The sequence below is a fragment of the Drosophila busckii genome, chromosome 2R, assembly GCF_011750605.1.
Source record: "Drosophila busckii strain San Diego stock center, stock number 13000-0081.31 chromosome 2R, ASM1175060v1, whole genome shotgun sequence".
NCBI lineage: Eukaryota > Metazoa > Arthropoda > Insecta > Diptera > Drosophilidae > Drosophila > Drosophila busckii.
Window position 1 is genome coordinate 22,429,269 of NC_046605.1, and position 25,388 is coordinate 22,454,656.

General features: G+C 39.3%; 3 protein-coding genes across 4 annotated transcripts; 1 reads left to right on the forward strand and 2 right to left on the reverse strand.

The window, feature by feature from the left end:
• Positions 1-4,416: 4,416 nt before the first annotated feature.
• Positions 4,417-15,240, reverse strand: LOC108602429 (zinc finger protein 878). 2 transcript variants are annotated; one of them, XM_033293053.1, is made up of 7 exons: positions 15,135-15,240; positions 14,667-14,884; positions 13,700-14,531; positions 6,332-6,418; positions 5,101-5,577; positions 4,890-5,039; positions 4,417-4,830 (listed from the first exon to the last, which is right to left on the reverse strand). In XM_033293053.1, exons 2-7 carry the CDS (start codon positions 14,799-14,801, stop codon positions 4,757-4,759), a joined length of 1,755 nt encoding a protein of 584 aa, XP_033148944.1. In that variant the 5' UTR covers positions 14,802-14,884; positions 15,135-15,240; the 3' UTR covers positions 4,417-4,756. The 2 variants fall into 2 exon arrangements, with proteins under 2 accessions (XP_033148944.1, XP_033148945.1); XM_033293054.1 differs by lacking the exon at positions 15,135-15,240 and having other exon boundaries at positions 14,667-14,898.
• Positions 15,241-15,429: 189 nt separating this feature from the next.
• LOC108603874 (protein SON) lies at positions 15,430-18,333 on the reverse strand. Its single transcript, XM_017993046.2, has 2 exons — positions 16,317-18,333; positions 15,430-16,245 (listed from the first exon to the last, which is right to left on the reverse strand). The coding sequence occupies exons 1-2, from the start codon at positions 18,171-18,173 to the stop codon at positions 15,568-15,570; spliced, it is 2,535 nt and encodes an 844-aa protein (XP_017848535.1). The 5' UTR covers positions 18,174-18,333; the 3' UTR covers positions 15,430-15,567.
• A 126-nt stretch (positions 18,334-18,459) lies between these two features.
• LOC108603876 (importin subunit alpha-3) lies at positions 18,460-21,155 on the forward strand. Its single transcript, XM_017993047.2, has 6 exons — positions 18,460-18,562; positions 18,973-19,122; positions 19,188-19,568; positions 19,633-20,463; positions 20,551-20,724; positions 20,783-21,155. The coding sequence occupies exons 2-6, from the start codon at positions 19,063-19,065 to the stop codon at positions 20,876-20,878; spliced, it is 1,542 nt and encodes a 513-aa protein (XP_017848536.1). The 5' UTR covers positions 18,460-18,562; positions 18,973-19,062; the 3' UTR covers positions 20,879-21,155.
• The last annotated feature ends 4,233 nt before the right edge of the window (positions 21,156-25,388 follow it).

Consider the following 25,388-nt stretch of genomic DNA (forward strand, 5'->3'; position numbering starts at 1 on the left):
CTAAAACAAGTAAAAATGCCGTTAACTCAATTTTATTTCATACACTGAAAAGAAATTAAGCATTGCCTATTACTCCAACGCTTGCACTGCAAGCTGTTTTCATTTTTATTAAGTGCACGCATTTCGTCAAAGCAACATGAAGCTTACAAATAATTTTTCGACACAACAACAAACTCATGAAAGTGTTGTTGCCACGCTCGCGCAGTCGAGACAAGGCAACAACAAACACATAAATGTGTTGGCGCTATGCTCGCACAGGCAACAGAAAAAAAATTCGAAAAATTGTTTGTGTAATTTGCATTGGCTTATGGCCGGAGCACATATAAATATACGCATTTGCTCTTCTTATACTCAAGAGCATGTAGAAAAAAAAAGAGTATACTGAGCATAGGGCTTGGACGCAATATATACCTCGCAAGTCCGAGGTATTTTACCTTGTTGACTGTGGGCAGTGTAGTGCCATTCAGTCTTACTTCTGGACAGTATTTTGGCCGAGTTGCAAAATTCATGTGCGCTGACTTGCTTTCGTTAATGACGACATTCCACCTTTGTAGCCATGGCTCCAGATTTCTCAGTTGTAGCTGCAGGATTGCTGATGCTTCAGGTGGCTAGTTCAGGTAGCTAGAAACGTTGTGTCTTCGGCGTATGTTGCAGTCATAAGGTCTTCTCTTTCTATCATTGGTATGTCTGCAGTGCTAGGGCCAAGCACACTTCCCTGCGGGACTCCTGCGTTTACTTCATATATTTGGGAGTCTGTTTATTCGCATCTAACAAACAATAAGCGCCTGTGAATGTAGGATTTTAGCAGCAGAACAAATGGGGCTGGCAGCGAAGACTTTAGCTAATAGAGCAAACCAAGGTGCCAGACGCGATCAAACGCCTGTTTTATGTTCAAGAAAGCTGCGGAACAGTACTTCTTGTCTTCGAATGAGCTCAGTATTGTTTGTGTAATTCTATGGCATTGCTCTGGGGTTCCGTGCTGGCTCCTAAAACCAAAATGGTGCTCCGGGATTAGCTTGCCGTCTTCGAGCTCCGGCAGTAACCTGGCCAAAAATATTCTTTCGAATATTTTGGACAGTATTGCCAGCAAGCTGATGGGGCGGTAGCAGACGGGTGACCCCGACGTGATCAAATGTTGAGTTAGCGACTTGTCGCTAGCTGTAAGATTGCTAATCGCGATTTAACGCCCGAATTTATATTATAAAACGAAGTTGATTTCTTTATAATATGTTGATTTATTACTGCCTTCTGCAGGTTTATGTGTGTTTAGTTTAGTTAAATTTACAATGTTTTCGAGTATATGTATGTACATATATATATGCGGCACGGCCGGCTTACAAGAGTAACTACAGAGCAGGGTCTGTCCGTTACGAGAGTCTAAAGCGAGTTAAAGTTCAACTTGTTAGTTGCGACGATCGAAAGTAAGTGTAAGGTAGAGAATTATAGGCTCGGCCTCATAATTCATAGCGATAGATAAAGCGATAGAAGATTAGTGATAGCGAGAAGAACGCACAAAGAGAGTGCAGGCTTTATTAGTGCAGTGCCAAATGCACGCACAAAGAAGAGAGCGCGTAAGTACAATCGCAAAGAAGAGAGCGCTTGAGCTTTCTCAGCGCCAAAGTGCAAGCTTACACCAGATCAGCTGTTAGTAGCTGAAGAGTCAAATTGATTGGCCTTGCATGACCAAGCACAGGTCTTTGCTTGCACGGTTGAGAGCAGCCTTGTCACGTGGGTTTCTACTGATCTGCCAAACCCTCCAGAGACGACGATTGATTCTTAGCTGTTCTGTAATTTCTTAATTGTGTATGAATCTGTCTCTTCTCGGTGTCTCGGAGTTGGTTTGGTGCGGGGCAACGCTGAGGGTTCCTGCGTAATGGATGCTACGTGTAATTGCTTCCACATCTTCGATGTCTTCGCCAGAGCTCAGCACAATATTGTTCAATACGTTCGAGCTTTTCCTTAGCAGCCTGGGCTTTCTATTCTGGTTGAGTATAGGTACGTTAATTTTCAGAAATACAGCGCAGTGATCGGGTAGCCGGTCGAAATCGTTCTCAATTTGTATTAGATTTGTGCTTATCCCGCAAGACACTGCAATATCTATAACATCAGGCACCTTGCCTGGATCCGTCGGGGGGATTTCCGGACGAAAGTGTGGTGAGATGCATTGTGTGAATGCAGGAAAGTAGCGCATTGCCTTTCGGGTTACATAGCGTAGATCCCCACCAAGTATTTTTTGCGTTAAAATTCCCTCCAATTATGAACTTGAGTCGCATTTGTGTAAGAGTTTGTGTGAACATGTTCATCGTTACGTTGTGCCTTGGTGGTGCGTTAGCTGCTGCCAGTACTAGGTTTCCAGTTGGGGTGTCGATCGTTATCACGGCTGCCTCTAACCACGGCTCAAAGATAGAAGCGCACTCTGAGTATTTGATGTTTGCTTTTATAAGTACTTCTGCGCCGCCTTTTGCGTTGCCACTGGGGTGGTTGGCGTGAATTATGTTGTATCCGTTGATTTTAAAATAAAATCAGTCAGTGACGTGAGTTTGTAGTGTTGTTGAGAAAGTTGTGTAGGTTTTGTTAATATCCTGTACGCAGTTTCAGTGAAAATGTCAAAAATTAAATTCGTTCTTAGCATTTGCTGTGAATGGACGTGTTTTTTGTTATCTCTGATATATTTAGTCTGTGCGTTTTAGTTTGTATAAACTAGCGAATTAAGTAATAATGATATTCACGGTGAAAGAGTGCACATTAAGATTGGTAAAAGTATTTTATTGTTGAGTTGTTTCAATTGCATAAATAAGTTAACTATTGTTTTCGCGGTTTATTGCTGTGTTGTTATTGTTGGTTTGAGCGTCTCTGGTATAAGCTCTCATTCGCTTACTCTCTGTCTTTGTGCTTTTCTATTTTTAGAACAGTGCTTGCAATAGTGTGTGTTTGTTGTTGCTTATTTGTAATTGCGCTCACACATTAAAATAATTAACGCTCTCATCTAACGTACTCTCTTAGTAGTAAACTTATTCGCTTCATTAACTGTTAAAATTTCTGTTAAATATTTACCCTTTTGCAAAACATACTTTTTGTTATCATGTTCGCTTGCTGCATTAAGAATTGCTAATGCCAAAGCGATGCAAATGTTGAGTGCACCTTATGGCTCTTAAAGCTTTAGACGAATCTCAGTTGGTGACGGCTGTAACACCTAAAAAACTTACGATCTAACATTAGTAAACTGTCGAGTAACACCTGTTAATTTGGGTTCCAGGTGTTGATTTACCATCTTATACTAATAGACAACTTTTAATTAATCTTCTATCGTTAGCTAACCTCCGAATATGTTAGGCGAATTGACTCCTCATACTTGAGTCAACTTAATTTCTCAGTTCCTGCTAGGTACACTCGAAATTTTGTTCCCTTATCACTTAACGTTTGTACATCTACTAATTATTCACTGCATGAGCCCCATCGAGGACTCTGTGCTTGATTACAACAAACTTTATTCTGTTATCAACACAGAGGCCTCTGATTTTATTACTAAACGACTTTAACTTTTTTAATTATTCATAATTAACACTAACCCAACCCTGATTGGGTTTTTGGGTTTTCCCCCATCCTTGCAACGAATGTTGGGTCTGTTTATCACTCCCAATCTATAAGTTTATCAAATTTAAAAACAAAAACATAATTTTTAAATACTTTTAAATTTAACATTAAATATTTTTTATAATCATTTCTTTTTATCGTCGACTGTTCATAGTTGACATTAAATAAATGAATAAAGCGAAGAAAATGCACTTCAACGTTTTTTGTTTTATGATAAATTTAAGGTGGACGTGTTTTGCCTAATATCTTCAAAACATCGGGAATTCGACAATGAAACTTTTTATGGACAATTTTAAATATGTTAGGAACACTTTAAAACAGAAACAAGTGGACAAGTTAAAGTTGGGCGCCACCAACTTTTAGATACACTTTGACTAGGGCATGCAGAAACACACGCATGCACTCATGAACACATACACACAAAACAGCTAACGCGGCAAAGCTAGTTTTCGCTGTAACGTCAGCAGCGACGTTTGTATGGCGCGTCAGCACGTGCACCCGCTGTCTATATGAAAAATTGAAATGTAAATAATTCCTTAGTTATTTATGAGATCACAATCGGTCGGTCGAAAACATGACTAGACCATTTTGTGATTTATTCAGATTTTTAAAGATTTTTGTACTTGCCTTTATATATTGCTTTTTTTCATTACGGGAGAGGGGGCAGGAAATTAAAATAATAAAATAAAGCGTTGTGTCCTGATATAGGAGCCCTACATACCAAATGTTGCTATTGCTTTTTATAGTTGCTGAGAAACACGCACTATACCAGACGGAAACGGAACAGACGACATGCTATATCGACTCAGCTGTCTAGCTGATCAGGGAATATATATTACTTTATGGGGCTGCCACGCCTCCTTCTCCCCGTTACCATACATTTGAGACACTTTATAATACCCTTTTTCCATTTTTTACAAAAATGTCAAAGTGTATAAAAATCCAATTTTTCAACTTTCTAATTAGGTTTCCCCACCATTATAGAAAATTTAAGTTTTCAGGCGTTCCCGGGTTGATTTTCAAAATCTGAATATGCCTATTTTTAAGTATTTCTTATATGTAGATTTTAGGTAAACTTGTAAGATTAGGACCCATAAAGTTTGATCAGGAAGACAACTGAATTAATTGGATTTTGTCTCCTTGTTCATCTGTTCGTGCGTTCTTACACTTGGAAACTCGAACCAGTCATAAAATTATCCGGGGAATTGAAATTTTCATGAACTTTTTTAATATGCGCTGTAAAAAGAAACTGTTAATAACGATAGAAATTAATCAGAATTAATTGTTGAAAGTACTTTTTAACTTAACATGTGTTACAAAGCACTCCTGACAAAAGTCACACTTGTAATATGTATCATCTGAATGGATACGTTCGTGTAGGCGAAGGGATTTCTCAAACAGATAAGAGCGTCCGCACTTGTCGCATTTAAAGTTCTTTTCTAGAACTACAAATTAAATCAAGGCGATCAACTCATTCAAAATTAATTAATCTTAGTTCCATCTCACCATCATGGCTTCGCATGTGCTGAGTTAGTACATATTTTAGGAAAAATGCCTTTCCGCATATATTACACACATTGGATTTATTATTGTCGTGCGTCTTCATATGCCACTTCAAATCCTGGGCACGTTTATACCGCTTGGAGCACTCAGTACAGGCGTGCGACCGATCAGTAGAATGAACAGCCATGTGACGCTCCAGCGATGACTTCATATTAAATCTTTGAGTGCAGTTCTCGCATTGAAAAAGCCCTGTATACTGTCTTTCTCGTTGAGGCTGGAGAACACGCTTACTATTAGCGATTACTGGAGAAATATCCTGACGCTTCAAATGACTCTCGTTCATGTGCTGTATAAGTTCTTTTCCACTTTCAAATTCCTTACGACAAGATTGGAACATACACTCGCTTCGCTCCTGCACTGTCAGATTTTCCATGTGTTGTTTCAGCATATGAATGCGTTTCTCGACATATGACGAAAAGACTAAAAAATATCCAAGATTTAGAATTATTCATAAAACTTATTTTTTTATTAAGACTCCAGTGTGTAAATTCCAAAAATCGACTAACGATTGTCAGAGTTGTGAAATTCGACATGTTGACTAAACTACATAACGCCCACTACCGCCCTCAAAAATTCGATTTTACTTAATAATAATATCTAATCGGTTATGCAAAAACAATTAAATGTGGCGCTTAGCTGCTAACAGCTAACAAGCACCTTACATTTTCCCGCGCACTTTATTGTATTATCCTTCTATACTTGTATATTGTATATTTCTTCCAGAGAGTAGGAAGAAATTTAAGCGCTGAAATGCTTACAGTGGAACTTATTTCTGTGGCATCCATATACAAAAGCTGGTGCACCCAAATTTCACATGGAGATTTAGTACTCCTGCTCTTAAAATCGAAAACTTAAATGGCAAAATAATAATAATTCAAATAACTCATCACTCAACTTTAATGCGTTCTTCTTGTTAGATATTTTGATTAATTGATAATTATGAATTAATACTTTTATAATATTGAAATGTATTTATACAGACATATTAGATATGAATTTACCTTTTTAAAAGAGTAGTACGTTTTATGGAATACAGGCATTATATGGTGTGAATTTTAGATCATATCGAACAGAGCTCGAAAAATTCAGTTTTTCAATATGTATGTATGTATAAGCAGCTAGAAAAATTGCCCGTAAGGGGAAATATTTCAGTCTTTTGGATTATGCGGCTCACCGTCAATGCACATAGCACATTTAAAAGGCTTCTCCCCACCATGCTGTCGATAAATATGCCAGCGCAAAGTCTTCAGATGTAAAAAAGCTGCAGGCAGAAAAGAATATTTGTAAAGTTCAAAAGATTTCATATATACTATATAGTCTATATTCTTTCTATTATATTGTATTTTTTATATACATTTCTATATACAAGTACATATATAAAATGGTTTGTCAAGATTGACGGGTGATAATGATGGATAATGGGTGATTGCTGTACAGCCAAACCTAGAACTACAATTTTTCACAAAAATTCTATAAAAATAGCTAATATGCTTTAAAGAAGCAAAATGAATTTCCACAGGAATATTCAAGAAAATTCTATTTTCAATTCATTTCTTCAAAGGGCAAGAGGTAAAAATATTAAATTTTCACTAAAATCAATCATGTAGAGGCATGTTAATAAATTCAAAAGCTATTGATAAAAATGCAACTTTCGTATTTTCCAAAATATATGGAAAAATGTAAACATGATCAAAAGTTCAAAAATGACCCAAAATAAAGTTAGCTCAAATGAAAGAAATTCGCAAAGAAGTGAGATGATGAGGTAAATGTAAAATAGATGTACCGACATACTAGATCGGGGATATAAATAAAGCATAAAAATTTTTCATCTAACTCAAGACAGCATCTATCGAAGCGGATCGCGTAGATCAGGACAAGTTAACAATGTGAAAATTTTTAAGAATCTAGACGGGAAGCGATTGATATGTTGTTGCGGCTAGATGCCAGATGCGTGAGAATCCGGGCGGGCGCCAAATCGGTACTCTGATAGAATTATTCTGTTTTAAGTTGATTAATTAATGTTTGAATTTATTAAGAGCATTTTTCGGGACTGTGAAACGGGAACGTAAAGCTTTATCTATGAGTTAGACTAATATCTAATAACATTGTCTATAAACCGACATGTGTCACGTATTTTAATTGGAATCTGATCTGATAAGGGCCGTAATGTATTAGTGGTATTTAAACTAGCTTAAGTTTGAGATGTAGTGACGATATTCACGGTGAGCAAGGTTGAAAAGGAGCGGAGCAATAATGCCATTGAAGGCATGTTTGGGGTGAGCTAAATAAGGTATTTAAGCGAGTAAGTACTAATTTTCGTGGCTTATTGATTGTTGTCGAATGGTGGCATCTAAAATTATAAACTGTTACACAATATGGTTTTCGAGGAGTCGGGCAAAGGAGTCTTTATTGCTAGGCTTGTTTTTTGTTATGATATGTTGTTTGGATTATTGAGCATTCTTACAAGGTATAGAGCACGTCCCTTCGCCAGAGCATGCTAAACGACACTAAAACACTTAGCTTATATTTTTTATACGCGCTCCTTCTTGTATTTCTTTTGAGACTTTTCCGTATTGTATTTATTAATGAAACCGGGTTGCTTAGGTAGATGGGCTGTGGCAAGTGGTGGCATAGTCAGTAATAGGTGGGTTGTGGTTTTGAGTTGTTGAGAGCAATTATTGGATTTTCGTTGTAAATAATCAGCGCTCTGACGAACACACAAATAACTAACTCAGCTCCAGAGTGCTCCTTCGAAAATGAATTAAATCACCTAGTATGCTTCTCCCCCGATTTAGGTCTGTAGCGCTCATTATGAGTCGTTGCAGATTAGCTTAATGTAGATTTGTCTTAAAAATTACTACTAATACGTACACGGTCGGCTGGTTGACTGGTAATTCTCGTAGAGTTCTAGGGATCAGTAATAAAACACTTTTGGTGTTAAAACTGTTTCGCAGTTTGGACTGTGGGCAGGGGTTACGTGATAAAATGCATAATTTTTGCCAAAGCGGATGATGACCAAATGTCACTGGCTGAGTCGCATATCGGGACTGGAATGGTGGCGTCGTTGCGAACATAAATTTGTGATAGCATGTGAAGTGTGGCAGAGACTGCCTTCCACGTATTCAAGATCTAAGCACAGATAGCTCTATTATGAAAAATATGATCACGCTTAAGATAATGGTCATTACGATAAATGAAGTCTTTGGCTCGTGAAAGCCTGGGCCTAGCAGATGGAAGGAATTGAACTGGCGATAGGCGGTAAACAGGAACTTGGTACCTTAATACTGCTGCGTTTTACTCGCGAATACTAAATGCTAGATTTTTATGCTCTGGCGAAGCACAGTGGTATGGATTCAAATAAACTTTCCAATGATGCGGACGTTTCTTCTTATTAAGTATAGGAGTACTCAGTTTTAAAGTCTCTTAAAGGTTTTACGACATATCCCGAGTTGGCCTACAAGCAGTACACCCTTAAAAAAAACTAATGATAGTAACTAATTCGGTAAACTGCTCAGTTAACAACCCATGTTACTCTGCAGTTTGCCTCTAGTATTGTTATAAAATGATGATGAGCTGTCCGTCAAGTCTAAAATTGTTAAAAAGACGTGTTAGATCGCCTGGTTGATAAGTTTTTTTACATTACTCCGCCCCTGCTTCCTAATGTCTCTGATTAGCTCTTTCCTTTACGGAACACAAAGTTTTTTTGTGCTAGTACTTCACGTCGCCGTGAGTACTTATGTGAAGATTAATTGCTTACATTCATCAAGATCCTTAACTCTACTAATCCTGTAGAAAATTTAATATTTTAAATATTAAACGAATACTTTATTAATCTGCATCGTGCCACCAGAATCTATTCGATGCAGTCACCATAAACTGAAGGAAGATTCTCATGCAGCAGTTTTCTGTTTTTGCGAACTAGTTCTTTCTGCCCACAAACGACTATTGGCTTGGAGACTATAAGAGTAATTACTGTTAAGAAACTGAAAGCAAGACTCACGGTGTTCGCCTGCTCATTAAAATTAATGATTGTTTCTTACATGGAAGCAAACAGCGACTAACAACCTTACTAATGATATGTCATAAAACATAACTCTACATGCATTGTTGTTTTGACGAAGGGCCGTATCAAAAATGGTTTAGAAGGCACATTAAGGCGATCAAAGAATTAAGCTAACTATATTAGATACGTCTCAGTCTTCTTGAATCATTACTGGAGATGAGTTGTCCTTCGCGGCTTGTGAGTTGGCCGGTTGCGACCTGAAAACTGGTTAAAGCTGTAAATTTCTTAGTTCAATGGACAATTTCCACAAAATATATACCACTTATAGATTTGACCGTCTGTCACGTGGGGTGGTGGTGGCGTATTGATTGCCGTTGAATCCGCCCTTGCTTATCGGAATTAATCTATGTTCTATATAATCCTTATCCATGATAAAGCAGAATTTTGGTTGCACTCCGTTAAATAGAGATTGGACTAGTGTTGTACAAATTTCCTTTCTATAATAAAACCCGTGCTCCTATATTTCCTACCTCAGACATACGATGTTTACAATCTTATAATGAAACAATACAAATCCTCATGTCAAGTAAACCCAATTCAATATCGCTTCTTCTACAGCTATCTGAAAAGGATTTATTTATTGTGTATTTCAGGAACCTTCGGTAAATATTACCGAAGAAATATCTTGGTCACTATGGATAACTGGTAAGTCCTGACTAGCGACCAACAGGGGCTCCGAACATACTGGCCAAACAGACCCAAATAGAACTGCCTGACTTATATAAGACTTGCCGCAATTACCGATTTTCATATAATTAAAACTTAGGAATTCTTAATCCTTTATATTGAATAAATACCCTAATGTTCCTTCGAATGTAACAAAACCCGATTCATTTCCTTTGATCTTATGAAATTTGCACATCAGTGCCGGGATGCATAATCCAGAGCTTAGCGCAAGTTCAGTCCAGAATAGATCCGATTGTGCTTCCCGGGAAGAATGTATCTCAACATCACTTTACAATTTCATTTGTTAGAGCACATCTGCCACCTCGCTACTTGAGCAAACGTCAGCCTACCCGAATGCAGCGGCCTACTAGCCATTCATGTTTGATCTTTTTATAAGAAAGGCCGACTTTTAATAAATTAAAAAATCTATTATAAATCATTACTCAGTCAAGGACTGGTATCCAGTATAACACTTTTTTTGAGTCCCACAATAGATACCTTAAAAATTGGCTTTGTTCTTTTTTACTAAACTCCCTTAAATACTTTTTGAATATCCGTCCGCTCCTCGTTAGAGCATTCAGAGACAACCTGGCTAGGTCCCTTAAAAAGTCAACCGTTTATACGGTTTACTAGAGAACAGTTAGCGGCTTAAAAAATATAAAAAATCAGCGTTATTCTTCTAAAAAGAATACAAGAAACGTACTAGGGAAGTGAAATTTTCTGGGATTTTTATGCGCCTTAATATCAGGAAAATATATAAGCTTCAACACAAGTTACTCCGGCTAAATCAATTTTAACTTGTTTAATTTTTTTCTCAACTTACACAATATTTATTTGTCGCTGTACGGCTTCCAAGTTTGTTCAGGATCCTAAACAGTTTTATAATTTTGTAAATTCTAAACGTAAATCGTATTCAACACCTAACTATGTTTCTTGTGCAAATACTACGGCAAATAATGATCAGGCATCAGCCGATCTATTCATGCAGACGTTATTTTATATTCAACAACGAGTCATCTAGATTCAGCAGCCTTTCATAACAATCAACTTTTCAGAAACACACAACTAACAGCTTATAACATCAACAAAGATCTAATTTTGTTGGCGAGAGTACCTGATGATTAACTGAAGCGCACTCAATATTCGCGTGAAACTAAATTAATGAAGAACCTACGTTCTCTCCGGGACCTGAGGTGTAGCCAGGTGCGTACTTAAATACGCGTCTGGTTCACTATATTACTTTTACAGATTAGATTATTTGCCTTGTCCGCTTAAATGTTCCTATTATGCCTCCAATCTGGTAAGGAATCTTTTATTATGTCCGTTACCATAAAATATGGCCCTACTGAAGAGTTATGTGTAAACACAATACTTATTAGGGGGTATCTAGACCTCAAATTGTCTGCCTACCCTAAACTTTTTGGAAAAAATTCTATCTCATTAATGGCATTTCAGCAGCTCAATGTTTTTCACCACTTAGCCAACAGGTTTGTAATATAAGTCTACTACCACTAATCTACTTTTGAGTTTTTCGTAATGTAATCAAACGGTTTTTGCACAAGGAACAAAATGGCCCACGACTGATGTTGACTATATACTGATCTATGTAAGCATTTTGACTCTGTTAATTGCACACCAGCTCTCTACTGTGAATAAACTTAAGCTGAATTGGGGGACTTCCAACAACAATTTTCTGAATGGATTCCAATTACTAACGCATTACACTAACAGAACTGCAAGAGGGGTGTTTCGAGAGCTCCCGGTCTGGTTTAGCAAAGCCCAGTATTCGTAACGTCTGGTGTCACACTCAACATAAGGTAAGTCATAGAGCCTTAGGTCCCTTTGGCTCTTTACCCTAATTTATTAAAACGATGCGCCGTTCAAGTGCATTTTGCATTCCAGATCATTTTGATGTAATGCATGATGATGTAAGTCTGTGATCATCGAGTCATTTAAGAGCACACATATCATGACAAGTATCGTGAGTGTATTGCAAGACCGATCTTGATTATCGCTTTTTTTAATTGGTGCATCTAAAAAATAATTTTATTAAAACTTTAATGTAGTCCTAATGTATAATTATGTCTGTCCATAGACAGAACTACGAAGCCTCACATCGTGAACGAACTACTACAGTGGATAAATTGCCTCTCCACCATACTCAGATTATCAGGAGGTTAAATGACCAACGAGAAATGCAGGTCGGGTTATCTCTCCTCTGATAGACCTGCAAGTTTATACATAACATGTTCTTAACTGTCAGTAAGCGCAATTAAGTTCTCGGCTTTTATCAACAGGTGGGGCTAAAGAATTTAGATGACCCTTACACAACTAAACTACTTTAAATATATCTCTTGGTTCGATGACCGATTCGGAATATGGATGCTATTGGTATTGGTCTCACACAATACTCGAGACCACACCTGACTTAGTGATTGAATCTTTCAAAAAAAATTTGTATATTTGCTTTACGTGGCTTTAACTGGGTTCCATGTGTTGATCTACCATCTTACTCTAGTTAGATCTACTTTTAAATTAATCTGCACATCTTTAAAAAAAAATCTTTAACTAATCGACGAATCATGTTCATGATTAAATTAATTAAAGGGGAAATTGACTCCTTCAATATGTTGGGTTTCAACTTAAGTTTCTCGGTTCCTGTTAGTATACTCGAAAAATTTGTTCCCTGTAACTCTTAACTTTATGCCAAACTAACTATTTACCTGCAGAGCCTCTTCGACACTCCTGTGTCTGAATAAATAATGAGGCGAACTCTTTATTCTGTTATACAGAACACAGAAGACCCGCTCCAGAGTTATCTACTACGCCGTGCATCTTAACTCACTAAATATTAACAATTAACTTAATCCAGATCTGAATTGGGTTTTCTGGTTTCCCCCAATCCTTGCAAACAAATGTTCGGGTCTGTTTAACACTCGCGCAAGCGTCACCAAATACGTCAGAAGTGGTTTTAAAAAATAAAGGAATATACAACAAGAAGTAAAATTACAAAACATTATAAAAGATTTAATTTCTAACGATCTATATTTGTAATATACAAACTATACATGGCTAATATTTTTCTCTCATCGACTGTCCAACTGCTCTTAGTTGACATTAAATAAATAAATAAATAAATTAAAAAGACATTTGATTGTTAGTAAAGACTACAATAACATACATATGTAGATACATTTGCTATATCGGGTCATATAACGCAACTCAACTCAACATTATCCCTCGCGCTTCGAGCAAAACATCACTTGTTGCATCCCTTACCCTGTCTCACTATAATCGCTGCTCATCGGACAAAGTCCATCCGTACACATTGAAACGTCGCGAAGCAGACGTATGCGAATGTGGAAATAAAAAATCATATCGACATTGAAATATGTACTATCATTGCTAAATTATTACATATACATATACATAAATTTTTTGTCTGTATATATTTGCATAATTATGACGGACAACATTCATTCCTGAATTAAGAGTTTAATTAGAATATCATAGAATTAAAAGGCTCTTTAAATGCAAAACTCTATTATTTAAAAGTCGCAATTCAGTTGTATGAAAAAGAGTCTTACATCATTTTACACGGCATGACAGGCCAAAAAATTTAATTGTTGCTGTGCCAACAAAATTTTTTTGTGTGTATGTTTGTGACTGCGTGCTTCTGTTTGTTGCCCTAGTTAAAGTGTATATAAAGGACGGCTGCGCCCAACTTTAATGCGCCCACTTGCTATAGAAGTGTCAACGTAGTTCATGAAGCGAACGGAGTAGAGGGCTAAGTCCTCTGTGTACCATATATACCTTTACCGCAAAAGCAGCAGTATTCACTTTTGCGGGGATCTGTAGTGTGAGTAACTTCGTGACATTTAAGGTGCCGCCGGTTGATAAAAATTCTATCGCATCCGTCGTGACGACATCTGAGCTGACGTTCCGGATTATGCCAATTCATATGGTATTGTAAGCTTTTGCGGCTAAAGAATCGCTTTTCGCATTTACTGCATTCAAAGTCTGTACCCGAGTGATATTTTTCTACATGATGCCCTAGGTTGTGTCGATCTCCGTACTTCTTACCGCAAACTTCACATGTATAAAGCTTAAGCACATGACAACTTTTCATATGCATAGTACGTGAGGCTGCATCTTGAAAGCTATTCTGACACTTGGGACAGCTATATGGCGCATTTGGGTTGTGTGCGCTACTTATATGCTCCAGGAGCAAGTGCTGGAGCTCGTAAGTATCCTTTGACTTGTAGCAGAATTTGCAAGCGTAGCTAACGTTTAAGGTATCGCCAACCACAAAGCGGTTTGCTTCATCGTCACACAATGAGGTCGAGGTTTTATCTACCTCGTTTAAGTTTGCTTTTGATTCTATAGTGATACCAACATTGGTAGTGGCTTGTGTTGTGTTGTGTTCTATGTTTCCGGCAGTATTTATTTGGTGACTATTAACACTCTTCTCATTGTCGTCTGCACTATCCGTCCTATCATAGAGCGTGTTAGCATCGATTTTATCAAAAATATTTGACAGCTTAATTTGTGCATCCTGACAAGCAAGACGAAACGTGTGTAAGGAAAAAAACTTCATAAAGCAATCGCTACATATTTTTTGTGGTAGTCCATCATTAGGAAATATCTGTTTTCGAATAATAAAATTTGAATAATATTCGATAGATTAGCAAACGGCAATAAAAGTTTAATATACAGTAAAATACAGTAGTACATTAATGTATAACGCTTGCTTTGACAGATCATATGTTTGTTTCCTTACCTGTAATTTCCAGTTAACGAGCTCTAAGCGAATTTCCGCTATTTCTTTTTGGCAACGACTCGGATGGAATAGATCCAGCCAGTAGTTGTTGTTCCCATCGAAGTCACACTTAGCGCAACATCGACACGTTTCCATGACAGCATTTATTGGGTACTTTAAGGCAGTCCTTAATGCACAGCACGCAATATTAAATCCGTAGTCAACATCAGCACAGCCTTCTGCAGTTGGAAGCACAAACACATATTTGATAAAACATTATGTGCATACATATATGTATGTACATTTATACGCGTCTATATACATACATATGGATTAGAACTTACATACAAATGTATGTAAATATATATGTACATGTGTATGTATGTTGGATGCTGCATGCCTGGTTCACTAAAATACATATGTATGTATGTACATACATGAGCACGAGCTACATACATATGTATGTATTAAGTTTAATTATATACATACATATATGTATGTATTCAAATGTTCTAGGATCTCATTCTGTGATTCTTGGGTAAACTGAGTTATTTTAAGTCTAGACTACACCACCGCTCAAATAACGTAGCGCTTGTGGCAAGAGTACCAACCCCCATTCCTAGCTTTCAACATTAAAACAGCTGCTGATTGTATCGTATATACACAAAGCTTAAAGCTTACAATTCTCAAAATGTGCTTAATAGGCGCCAAGCCTTGAAAGCTAACAGATGTAATCAAAATAGATGCTGGGCTACGTAATCTGTAAATCGCCCATTGATTGCATTTATGACCTAAGTAAGTTTATTTCCAGTTATATACACAATCTTACATACATATATGCATATACATACATATTCTATCTAACCATACAACTGTTAAATATTCAAAAGTCCTGCATAAGGCCAAATCACGACCATTTACCCTAAATGGGCGGCAGAATGCCCAATGACTGTAGGCACATTTTTGCCGCGTTAAGCTTCGCCTCCTTCTTGGTGTTGCATCCCTGAGGTGGCGTATAGGCTTGGCCGTTAATCTCCACGGAAAAGAGAAATAAACGACTGTGCGCGGGGCCAGAATCTTCCTTCAATGTATACTGTGGTGGGGTCCACTTATTTTTCGATGTCAACTCATTTAAGACACATACGGGATGCTTGTCAAGGGTGTTAAGGGTAACATGACTCTCGTAAATATCCTTCTTTGTTTTAAATATGTGCCCTCCGCCAGGACCCCATTGTGTCGCTTGACGGGCAGATTGCTGCTTTCTGTCCTCTCGTGACACCAAGCCGCGTTTATCTAGCTTAACAGTCAGTTGCAACGGTTGCAGTGAGCCCGTTTTGGTACGTCCCAAGCCCTCACCGGGCTTCCAACCCATTTTCTGAAGCAGCGCCATGCCCATGCCTCCAGTAACTGGCTTAGTCGATGTGAGCTGATCCCGTCGGGCCCACAATTGTGGACCGCTGTTCAACTCGTGCACTTTCATTACCTGGGCACCAGTGCTGCCCGTGAACTGCCCAGGCAAATGCTTGGACGATGCCCATGATGTCATGTCTCTCTGAGCATTGTACATCATTTTAAGTGCCTCCGGGTCGGTTGGATTAGTCTATTCAAAAATAAATAAAATAGCTCTGTAATAAAAATCCGTGATCTGACAGCTTTACAACATGAGTTTACCTGGAGACGTCGTATGGCACTCAGCCGTTGAGTGATTATTGCAGAAACATCCATAGCGGGTGATGGTACCTCCGGAAAAATTGAAGCACTTGATGAAGTCACTGATATTGATGGAATCGGCACTTCAGCCACAAAAGACAGTGGTCTTGGATCAGGCAAAACAAGCGGCAGTGTAGGCGTCGGCGGCTCAGCAACTGGAGCCGACCCAGACATAGGCGCAGATATGACGGACGGAATGCTGCACGCTGAGCTATTGCTTTCGATTCCGGCCGAAGGGTCCAAAGGCGCACCAGCTGGCTTGAAGGCAGGCTCTTGTTGCTGCTGCTGTGGTATGAGCTTCGCAAACACATTTCGTTGTACATCCTTGAACATGTTTGTCGCCTGCTTAGCGGGCGGAAGTGAAGGCAGTGGTGCCAGCTGGTTCTTGCTCTCTACAGGAACCCATGCCTCGTTCATGCGATGCACTTGGCCGGAAGAGACGGGAAATTGCATGGTGATCGCCTTGGCTTGATCCTCTTGACGTGCGGATGGCAAAAGCGGTGTCGAGTTTCGTATGTGCATGACGATGGGCTCACGCTCTTTTAGTTGGAAAGGATGGTGAAATGCTTTCGCATTGCCGTTTTTGTCTACATCGGAATCGTCGTCAGAGCTGAGATCGGAAAGCATTTCGCCATTGGAGATCTTTTTGCAAAAGTCGGTTAGATCCTGCACAGTTCGGCCACCATAGCGCATTTTGAGCAACACTTTGTCTTTTACTTCTGGCGTCATTTCAGAAATGCCAGCCATGTTGCCAAGCTTAAACATACTAATAGCGTTACGGCGAGCAATCTCTAGTAGCCGCTTTTTATCGATTCCCAAATCGCGTGATCTGGAACGGGAGCGAGAGCGATGGATGAAGTTGTTCTGATACCTAGCGTGAGAGCTCTGACGGGTGCTCGATGTGTCATCTTTGTAAAATAGGCGCCGACCGTTTGCCTTCTGTCGAAGATACGTTTCCTCATCGGAGAGCGAAAGTTCGTCCGACTGGCGACGCTCCCTTTTCACTCTTGTTGCTCTGCCATTGATATTCTTGTTTGTGTGAGTACTTTCATCTTCTTTGTTCCTGTCACTGCATAAGCTTTTGTGAATTCGCTGCCCTATTCTACACTCTATCAAATCTGATTGAGTCTTCTTCTTAACTGGCGATGATATATTGAATGCCTCCATAGGTGCAGATCTTTTTCGGTCTCGACCTTTGCGTTCCTTAGCCTCACTTTCATTATCTGTATCTTTGCTTTTGTAATCGGACTTTTCACGATCTTTATTCTTATGTTTCTCTTTGCTGTCCTTATGCTTGTGTTTATGCTTTTTCCGCTTGTGCTTGTGTTCAAGCTTACCCTCGCTAACAACTCCTTCACTGTGGAAGACCTCTTCATCTGACTTGCTTATCTTACTATAGCGCGACTTTTTATTTTTTTCTCTTCTGATTCTTTTGTTTTTTTTCAGTAAGTTCTTATCGTCCAATAGTTCTTCAGGTGGTGCAACATTAAAGACTCCAAAAAGCTCCGCTAGAATTTCATTAGATGACTTTACATGCTCTATCTGTTTTTTATCATCGTGGGATGAACCATTGTCGTTGCTGTTGCTACTGCTGCCGGTATCGTTCTCTAATCCATGCACTGCTTGTGATAAAGAATTTTGCAACGACTCTTTGACATTTAATGCCTTAAGTTTTGCCTCGATCTCGGTGTCAATCTTTTCGCGCTTTACATTAGCAATCAGACTCTTTGCTGCTGGAACGGATTGTGAAACCAATTGTGATTGCTGCGACTGTTCCTGCTTCTCCAACGACGCAGCGTTCTCTGTCTTTTCTGTCATCGCAAAGGCTTAGTCATTCAACGGAGCTAGCTGTTTGTACAGTACAAGAAAGTATTGCCACATTGAATTGTTGTGTTTTTTTAATGTTGTTGATTAAGGTTTATACGTAGATGCCTATAATTATCTCATGTCAGTACATTTCAATCGATAGATATTCAGGGCAGCAATTGTTATTCTTGGGAATATCTAATAGAGATGTCATTTGTTCGATAGAATATCATTTGAAATTGAAGCGAGCTGGCATCTCCGTCAATCTGAATCGCAGCCAACTTTAGTCACGTCGCTGTCACGAATTGCAATTTTTTTTACAACAAAAAGGCTTTTGTCAAAATTTCGGAGACATCTATAGTGTCAGTCAAATCAAAGCTACGGAAAAAGTTAGAGTAAACGTAAGTAAAACAGAAAACAAAGACATTAGGCACTTTTATAGTAAGGAATTCGTAATATTATTAATGCCATTTCCACTGAACGCGAGATTGGCCCATTTGGTCTTTATCGCCTACTACTTGTCATTGTCTTCGTACTACGTTTTTTTTACCCCGTAACTGTATTAGTTCTCGTTCTCTCGATGGCCAATTAGTCGGAATGTCTACATTCATTTTTATTAATGTGTGTAATTTCTCCTTACATCGTGCTCTAGGCTTGCGGTATAAAAATAAAATATTTATGGTCGATTATATTAAAGTTGCGCCTATGCTCAAAATACGTTCATATATAATGTATAAATTAATGCTGTGTTTGGTAGAGCAATTGCAAAGTGAAGAAATTAAAATATTTCAAATAATTTTTATATTTGCAGCACAAGCATTTCGGATTTAATTTATCTGGAGTATATACAGAGAAGCACGTTCCGCAACTCATTGACGCACAACCATAGACAGTAATAAAAATGACATCCTTGGACCAGAATCGTTTGCAAAACTTTAAAAACAAAGGGAAGGATCAGGATGTTAGTTTATTCTTATATATAACTATCCTATGTCTTTATTTATATTTTGAGTGGAATTGTTACAGGAAATGCGTCGCAGGCGTAATGAAGTGACTGTAGAACTACGTAAAAACAAGCGCGACGAGACAATATTAAAGCGTCGTAACGTTCCCAATCTGGATTCGAACACAGACGAGGACGAGCAATTGCCTAATTCAATAAACCTGAAAAAGCTGGCTCAGGCCGCCGCAGATCCTTCGAAACCAGACCAACAGTTGGCCGCTGTTCAAGCAGCACGGAAACTGCTGTCGTCTGACAAGAATCCACCCATCAATGATCTGATTAACAGCGATATTCTGCCCATTCTGGTTGAATGTCTAAAGCCGCATAATCATACAATGCTCCAATTTGAGGCTGCTTGGGCGTTGACTAACATTGCATCCGGCACTTCCGATCAAACCAATCAGGTAATAGATCAATTATTTAACACAAATGTTTTGGTCTTCATCGGTAATTTGGTTCTCTTTGCAGGTTGTTGCGGCTGGCGCTGTGCCGCTCTTTCTTCAGTTGCTTAAGTCACCTGCTCCGAATGTCTGTGAACAGGCTGTCTGGGCACTGGGAAATATTATAGGCGACGGGCCTTTGCTGCGCGACTTTGTTATTAAGCATGGCGTTGTTCAACCATTGCTATCATTCATAAAGCCCGATATTCCAATATCGTTTTTGCGTAACGTTACCTGGGTAATTGTAAATTTGTGCAGGAACAAGGATCCACCGCCGCCACCTACCACTATACACGAAATCCTGCCTGCACTAAATGTGCTCATCCACCACACTGACACAAATATTTTGGTCGACACTGTATGGGCCATTAGCTATCTAACAGACGGTGGTAACGATCAAATCCAAATGGTAATTGACAGTGGTGTTGTCCCCAAGCTAATACCGCTTTTAGGCAATAGTGAAGTTAAGGTGCAAACGGCGGCTCTTCGCGCCGTTGGCAATATTGTTACAGGGTCAGACGAGCAGACACAAGTGGTGCTCAATTACGACGCATTGTCGTATTTTCCAGCGCTGCTGTCGCATCCCAAAGAAAAAATACGCAAAGAGGCTGTCTGGTTCCTCTCAAATATTACAGCCGGTAACGAGTCGCAGGTCCAGGCTGTTATCAATGTTGGCCTACTCCCCAAGATTATTGATAACCTCAGCAAAGGCGAATTTCAGACGCAGAAGGAGGCTGCATGGGCCATAAGTAACCTGACCATCAGCGGAAGGCCTGAGCAGGTGTTTACATTAATTAAGGAAGGTGTCATACCGCCTTTTTGCGATCTGCTTTCGTGCCAGGACACTCAAGTTATCAATGTAAGCACACACGCCTTATTGTGTAATGCAAGCAATTATGACTGATAAATTCTGTTTTTATTTGTATTGCTTTGTGTTTTATAACAGGTTGTGCTTGATGGTCTCAATAATATGCTCAAAGTGGCCGCATCTCATGTAGAGGAGGTGGCCAATTTGATTGAAGAATGTGAAGGTCTCGCCAAAATTGAACGATTGCAAAACCATGAGAATGTCGAGATCTACAAACTGGCTTATGAAATAATCGAAAAATACTTCACAGAGGTAAATTATTATGTTTCATACAGATGCGACATGCCATAAAGAAATTTTTTGATTGCAGGGCGAACAATCTAATTTAGCACCGACCTCAGACGGCACAGAATACAACTTTGATCCAAGCACTGACAAACTTCAGATGAATTCATTCAACTTTTAACCCGTTTGAGCGAGATAAAATGTGTATGCATATGCATATGAAATAAGCAATTATCAATAAGATTTCGTCGTTCGATACTCTGTACCCATCAACAACTGCAAGGCATACATACTACATACATTTATACAGACAGATGTGAGGACTCTATAAAAAAGCCAAGTTACGAACACAGCAAACTAACGGGAAAACTTACTATTCGAAACCAAACCCAAACCGCAACTATTTATGTTGAAATTTTTGTTTACTGTAATTTATACATGTACTATGTAAAGATCAAGCAGTGATTAACTTGTTTAACTTTGTCTGTTGCGTGTTGAAGTATCATTTTATTATTTTTTTACTATCAAAAATTAATATGTTCAACATCAAATTCTAAATTGTTTTAACGGGTTACGAAGACGTAAGCGATCAATTGCAACTGCAAAAAATGTGCTATACAAAAAAAAAATCATAAAATTGTAGAACTATTTGATTTGTAATGAATACTTTTAATATTAATTATATACGCCTTTGATTTGTAATTGAAATTACAATATACATTTCTAACATAAAACACGACGAGTTCTGTTGTTTCGATTGCACACTTGTGCATTTTTCCTCTAGCAAGTCTGGTAGGGATTGTTGGTGATTTCACCCTTAAAAATCATGAAGTGGATTGCTTTAAACTAGGTTCTTCAGAACTAAGTATTAAGTAATTCCACTCCATTTCGGTCAAGCACTAGAATTCCAGGTTATTGATTTAAAATAACAAATAAAACAAACATGTTGGTGAACTTTTTTAAACACGGTATGAATTGGTTATTACCCGTGACATTTCATGCTAATTCCACCAATGATTTGGAGTTTTCGTTCTATTATTATTAATTGGAGTAAATGTGAACTGCGATCTAATAGATCTATTGTGCCTTCCACTGGTAGATGAGTTTAAAGTTCCTTGTCCAGTCCTATTTTGTGCAGAGTTGCCAAATTTTTGTCCTGGTTTAAAGTTCCTCATCTTACTGGTATCTATGGTGTGGGTCCCCAGATGGTTTAGTCTTACTGGACACTCCTCCGGTAGGTGTTCTGGAGTTTCGTCGTGCTATAGGCTAGAGTCTGCTGAATGCATAATCCAAAATTTTTAATAGCAATACTTGTCATATCCGCCAATAAGAGTATTACTGTGCTAGGCTCATAGCGATTTTTGCCACCAGTTCACGCTCTCTCGCTTCGTTTCTAGAGTTATGGTAATTAACATTGCTTGGCCCGAGCCCACAAAAAGGCTCCTGTCCCCAGAAAGCTGAGCTTTCTCCCTTTCTGGTTAGATGGTAGGCAGCTTCATTCCCTCGTATTCCGGCGTGGCACGGGACCAAGTATATGCTCACCCTATCGGCTTTGCCCAAATTGTTCAGTGATCCTATGCATTGTTAAACTAATCCCGAGACTACCCTATTAGCATGCAAAGTTTGATTGCTGCTTGACTGTCCGAGAGTATGGCAATGTCTTTACTCATGTAGCCCCTTTCTATGTTGAAAGCTGCAATAATGTGTTTTCATATTATAGGTGCTGGATAGGCCTCTCCACTCTGTGTTGTGACTGATCTCAGTTTTGATGAGATTGGTGAAATTATATCTTGCTCCTGACTCATCCTGGGGGTATTGTGTCAAGAGGTTAGATGCGCTCGCATCCTCCACTAATGGCCCACTCCCAAGGATTCTAATGGTTGCTTTTTTTGCAGACTGTTTAAGATAGATGTGCAGCGGTGACAACCTGAGCAGTACGTAGAACGCTGTAGACAAGCAGGTGCGCATAGTACCTGATATGCCCGTGCAGGCCATTCGTTGAAGCTTGTTCAGAGATTTTTCGCAAATACCTGTTCAGCTCGCTCTGCCCATACGACAGCGCCGTAACTGATGATCGGTCGTACTATCGCTACACATGAGTATCTTTGGAGATAGGTCTTCTCATTTTTCGTAAAATTACCGTTCGATTTCTTTAGGCAAAGTTCTTGAATGCCCTTGCTGTTAGAGATCTCCTCTGAACACCCTTGCTGCCGGTGGTGTCTTTGCTATGTTTGTGCAGAACTTACGGAAGTGGAATCATGTACTCTTTCTTATTTCTTAGTATAAGTGTTGAGCATACATGTATGCTTAGTGGTACAACCCAACTACTGACACATACATATAAGCAAAACAGTGGCTGATGGGCACAAGAAATATTGTATGTGTCGCGATCATAGTGCACAAGAAAAAGGTTCAAAAAAGTGTTTCAAGTGTTTCTACCTGCCTTCGCGGCAGCGTTGCAGCCTTTGCTGACCGACTGCAAAGGCTAAACACAAAGTAGTGACTGTGAATGAGCTTGGTAATAAATAAATATTCAAGTTCATATTACATTACGTACACATCAAGTCACTTTCACATTAAATCACATGAATATATGTCAGCACTCTTAGCAAAAAAGCGAAATTATTTCTCGCAAAGGGTTAGTCCAGTCGAACGTAGTTTCCTTTGCCTTGACTTCTGACCACTTGAAACACTTTAAAAGTATTTTCAAGTGTTTCAAGTGCAAGTGGGTACATTGGGGCATACAATTTTTTTGTGTCCGAGTCAATTCTTGCACTTCTTTTTCTACAGTGCAACCCTTGTGCGTAAAAATTGCCACTTTTGCCGTTCTCTGGTCCTCTGACGGTCCATGGGTCTTTGGATTTTGGATTTATCGTCTTCTTCGCCCATCTGAAGCCCTGCCAAGTCTAGGCCTTCCCGTGAGGTATTATCGACCTCGGCTTCGACTAACTCAGGGGCATTTCCTTGTGGGTGCTTCCACTACTGCGCTCTTTTTCTTTGTCCAGGCGACAAAAACTAGCCAAACCGGTAGCTCATGAGCATGTCGTTCTGCTGGAGTAGCAGTATAGTGGGATGCTCTATTCCTAGAGTCACCAACTTATCTCCGTTCGTCTTCGTGAACTCAGAACTTCAAAGTATCTGGCAGGAAAGGTGCATTCTGGCCCAGTAGGCCCACAGATGTGTGCTCCATGACACCGGACGACCGCGCTACGTAAACTATGACTTCCAACTTTGGGGTGACGGAAACCAGCCAGTCCCTGGTATTATTGTCCCAACATTCGAATGCATTCTACAACAATCAGACAGGGCCTGAAACGTATGCCGTTGAAATTGAGGCTGATACTCAACCCCTTCCTCATTTCCCTGATCAGCATCGTCTCACGGTTGGTCAACTCCTCCTTTTTCAGCATTCTGCGAGTGAAGCCTGCGGCCATGATGCCTACCTTAACGGCTTTGGTGGTATTGGCATAGGACACACTCGGTCTCTTTACATGGACGGTACTGGCCCGTCCGTAGAGAGACTATCGCCCCTACTCTTGGACCTCGTTAGACGTAGCACCCTTGGGTAGAGGGGCCGGGCCCCTGCACAGTCGAAGAATACCACCTTGGTCCAGAGCCTCCTCTTCCATTCGCTCTGCCACTTGTGTTGCGGTTAAGTCCCGCATGAAATTTGTTGTTTTGTTGTAATCCATAAATTATCCCACAAGTGCGGGGGAAATTATGTCCGCCGTGCCATAGCCACCATTGACACGGTAAGGCCTTCACACACATCGAGGCGTCGATGAGGCTCCGTGATAATACAGTCAATTAACCCCGACTAGCCAGTGACACTATGGTTTGGGCCTGGTTAATTATATTTATATGTGAGCCAACCCTTAGCGTTTTCTAAACTTTGCTGTTTTTATTAAATATTCTCTTAAATCTTCTCAATAAGTATACTTATCTCAATAAGTATACTTATTAATAAGTATACTTATTATAATCTTATAGCTAAACATTATTTAACAGTTTCTTTAAACTATTTTAGGATTGCACGTTCCTAGATTCTATCGGTGGTTGGTAGGTTATTACGACATAGAAGAGCGCGTTTGCATAGCCTTGTTAGCTCTCGCACGAGGGGGTTAGGGTGCGTAGAAAGCTTGCAAAAGTATTTTTCCCTGTGTTCAGCTATTACATTTCTGCCTAGTTGGATATTTAGGTCTTTCTGTATGTTTTCGTTTCGAACGTACCACGGTGCCCCAGTGATAATTCTAAGGATCTTTGACTGAGCTCTCTGCAAAATATCAATATTGTTACTGCTGGCGTTCCCCCATAGTTGGGATCCATACGGATGGGCCTTAGTACGGAATTGTGGAGTAGGACCTTATATTCAAGACTGAGAAAAGACCGAGCGTTGATAAGCCAGTGGAGGCTATTGGCTTTTAATTTTAATTGTGTTCGCTTGACTTCGATGTGCCTATGCCACATGAGTATTCTGTCGAGGTGAAATTCAAGATACGACACTTCGTTTGCTTGCGGGAGTGCGGAATTGTTTTGCCTGTTTAGGGTAACGTAACATGCTTGCTTTTTTGTTCGCTTACTTTTATTCGTCAGTCAGAGAGCCATTTCTCCACTTCGACTATATGAAGAGCCAGTTGGGCTGCTGCTTGCATAGGCACCTCGAACGGCTGAGAATAGCTGTATCGTCAGCA

What these genes read in the sequence shown, in the direction of transcription:
- LOC108602429 (XM_033293053.1), bottom strand. Translation starts at nt 14,801, where the DNA reads ATGGAAACGTGTCGATGTTGCGCTAAGTGTGACTTCGATGGGAACAAC. An exon ending in ATGTGCTATGTGCATTGACG is followed by an intron (nt 5,578 to 6,331) that starts GTGAGCCGCATA and finishes GATATTTTTTAG; the next exon opens with TCTTTTCGTCATATGTCGAG. An exon ending in AACACATGTTAAGTTAAAAA is followed by an intron (nt 4,831 to 4,889) that starts GTACTTTCAACA and finishes TTCTTTTTACAG; the next exon opens with CGCATATTAAAAAAGTTCAT.
- LOC108603876 (XM_017993047.2), top strand. Translation starts at nt 19,063, where the DNA reads ATGACATCCTTGGACCAGAATCGTTTGCAAAACTTTAAAAACAAAGGG. An exon ending in ACAAAGGGAAGGATCAGGAT is followed by an intron (nt 19,123 to 19,187) that starts GTTAGTTTATTC and finishes GAATTGTTACAG; the next exon opens with GAAATGCGTCGCAGGCGTAA. An exon ending in AGGACACTCAAGTTATCAAT is followed by an intron (nt 20,464 to 20,550) that starts GTAAGCACACAC and finishes GTTTTATAACAG; the next exon opens with GTTGTGCTTGATGGTCTCAA.
- LOC108603874 (XM_017993046.2), bottom strand. Translation starts at nt 18,173, where the DNA reads ATGACAGAAAAGACAGAGAACGCTGCGTCGTTGGAGAAGCAGGAACAG. An exon ending in GTGCCATACGACGTCTCCAG is followed by an intron (nt 16,246 to 16,316) that starts GTAAACTCATGT and finishes ATTTTTGAATAG; the next exon opens with ACTAATCCAACCGACCCGGA.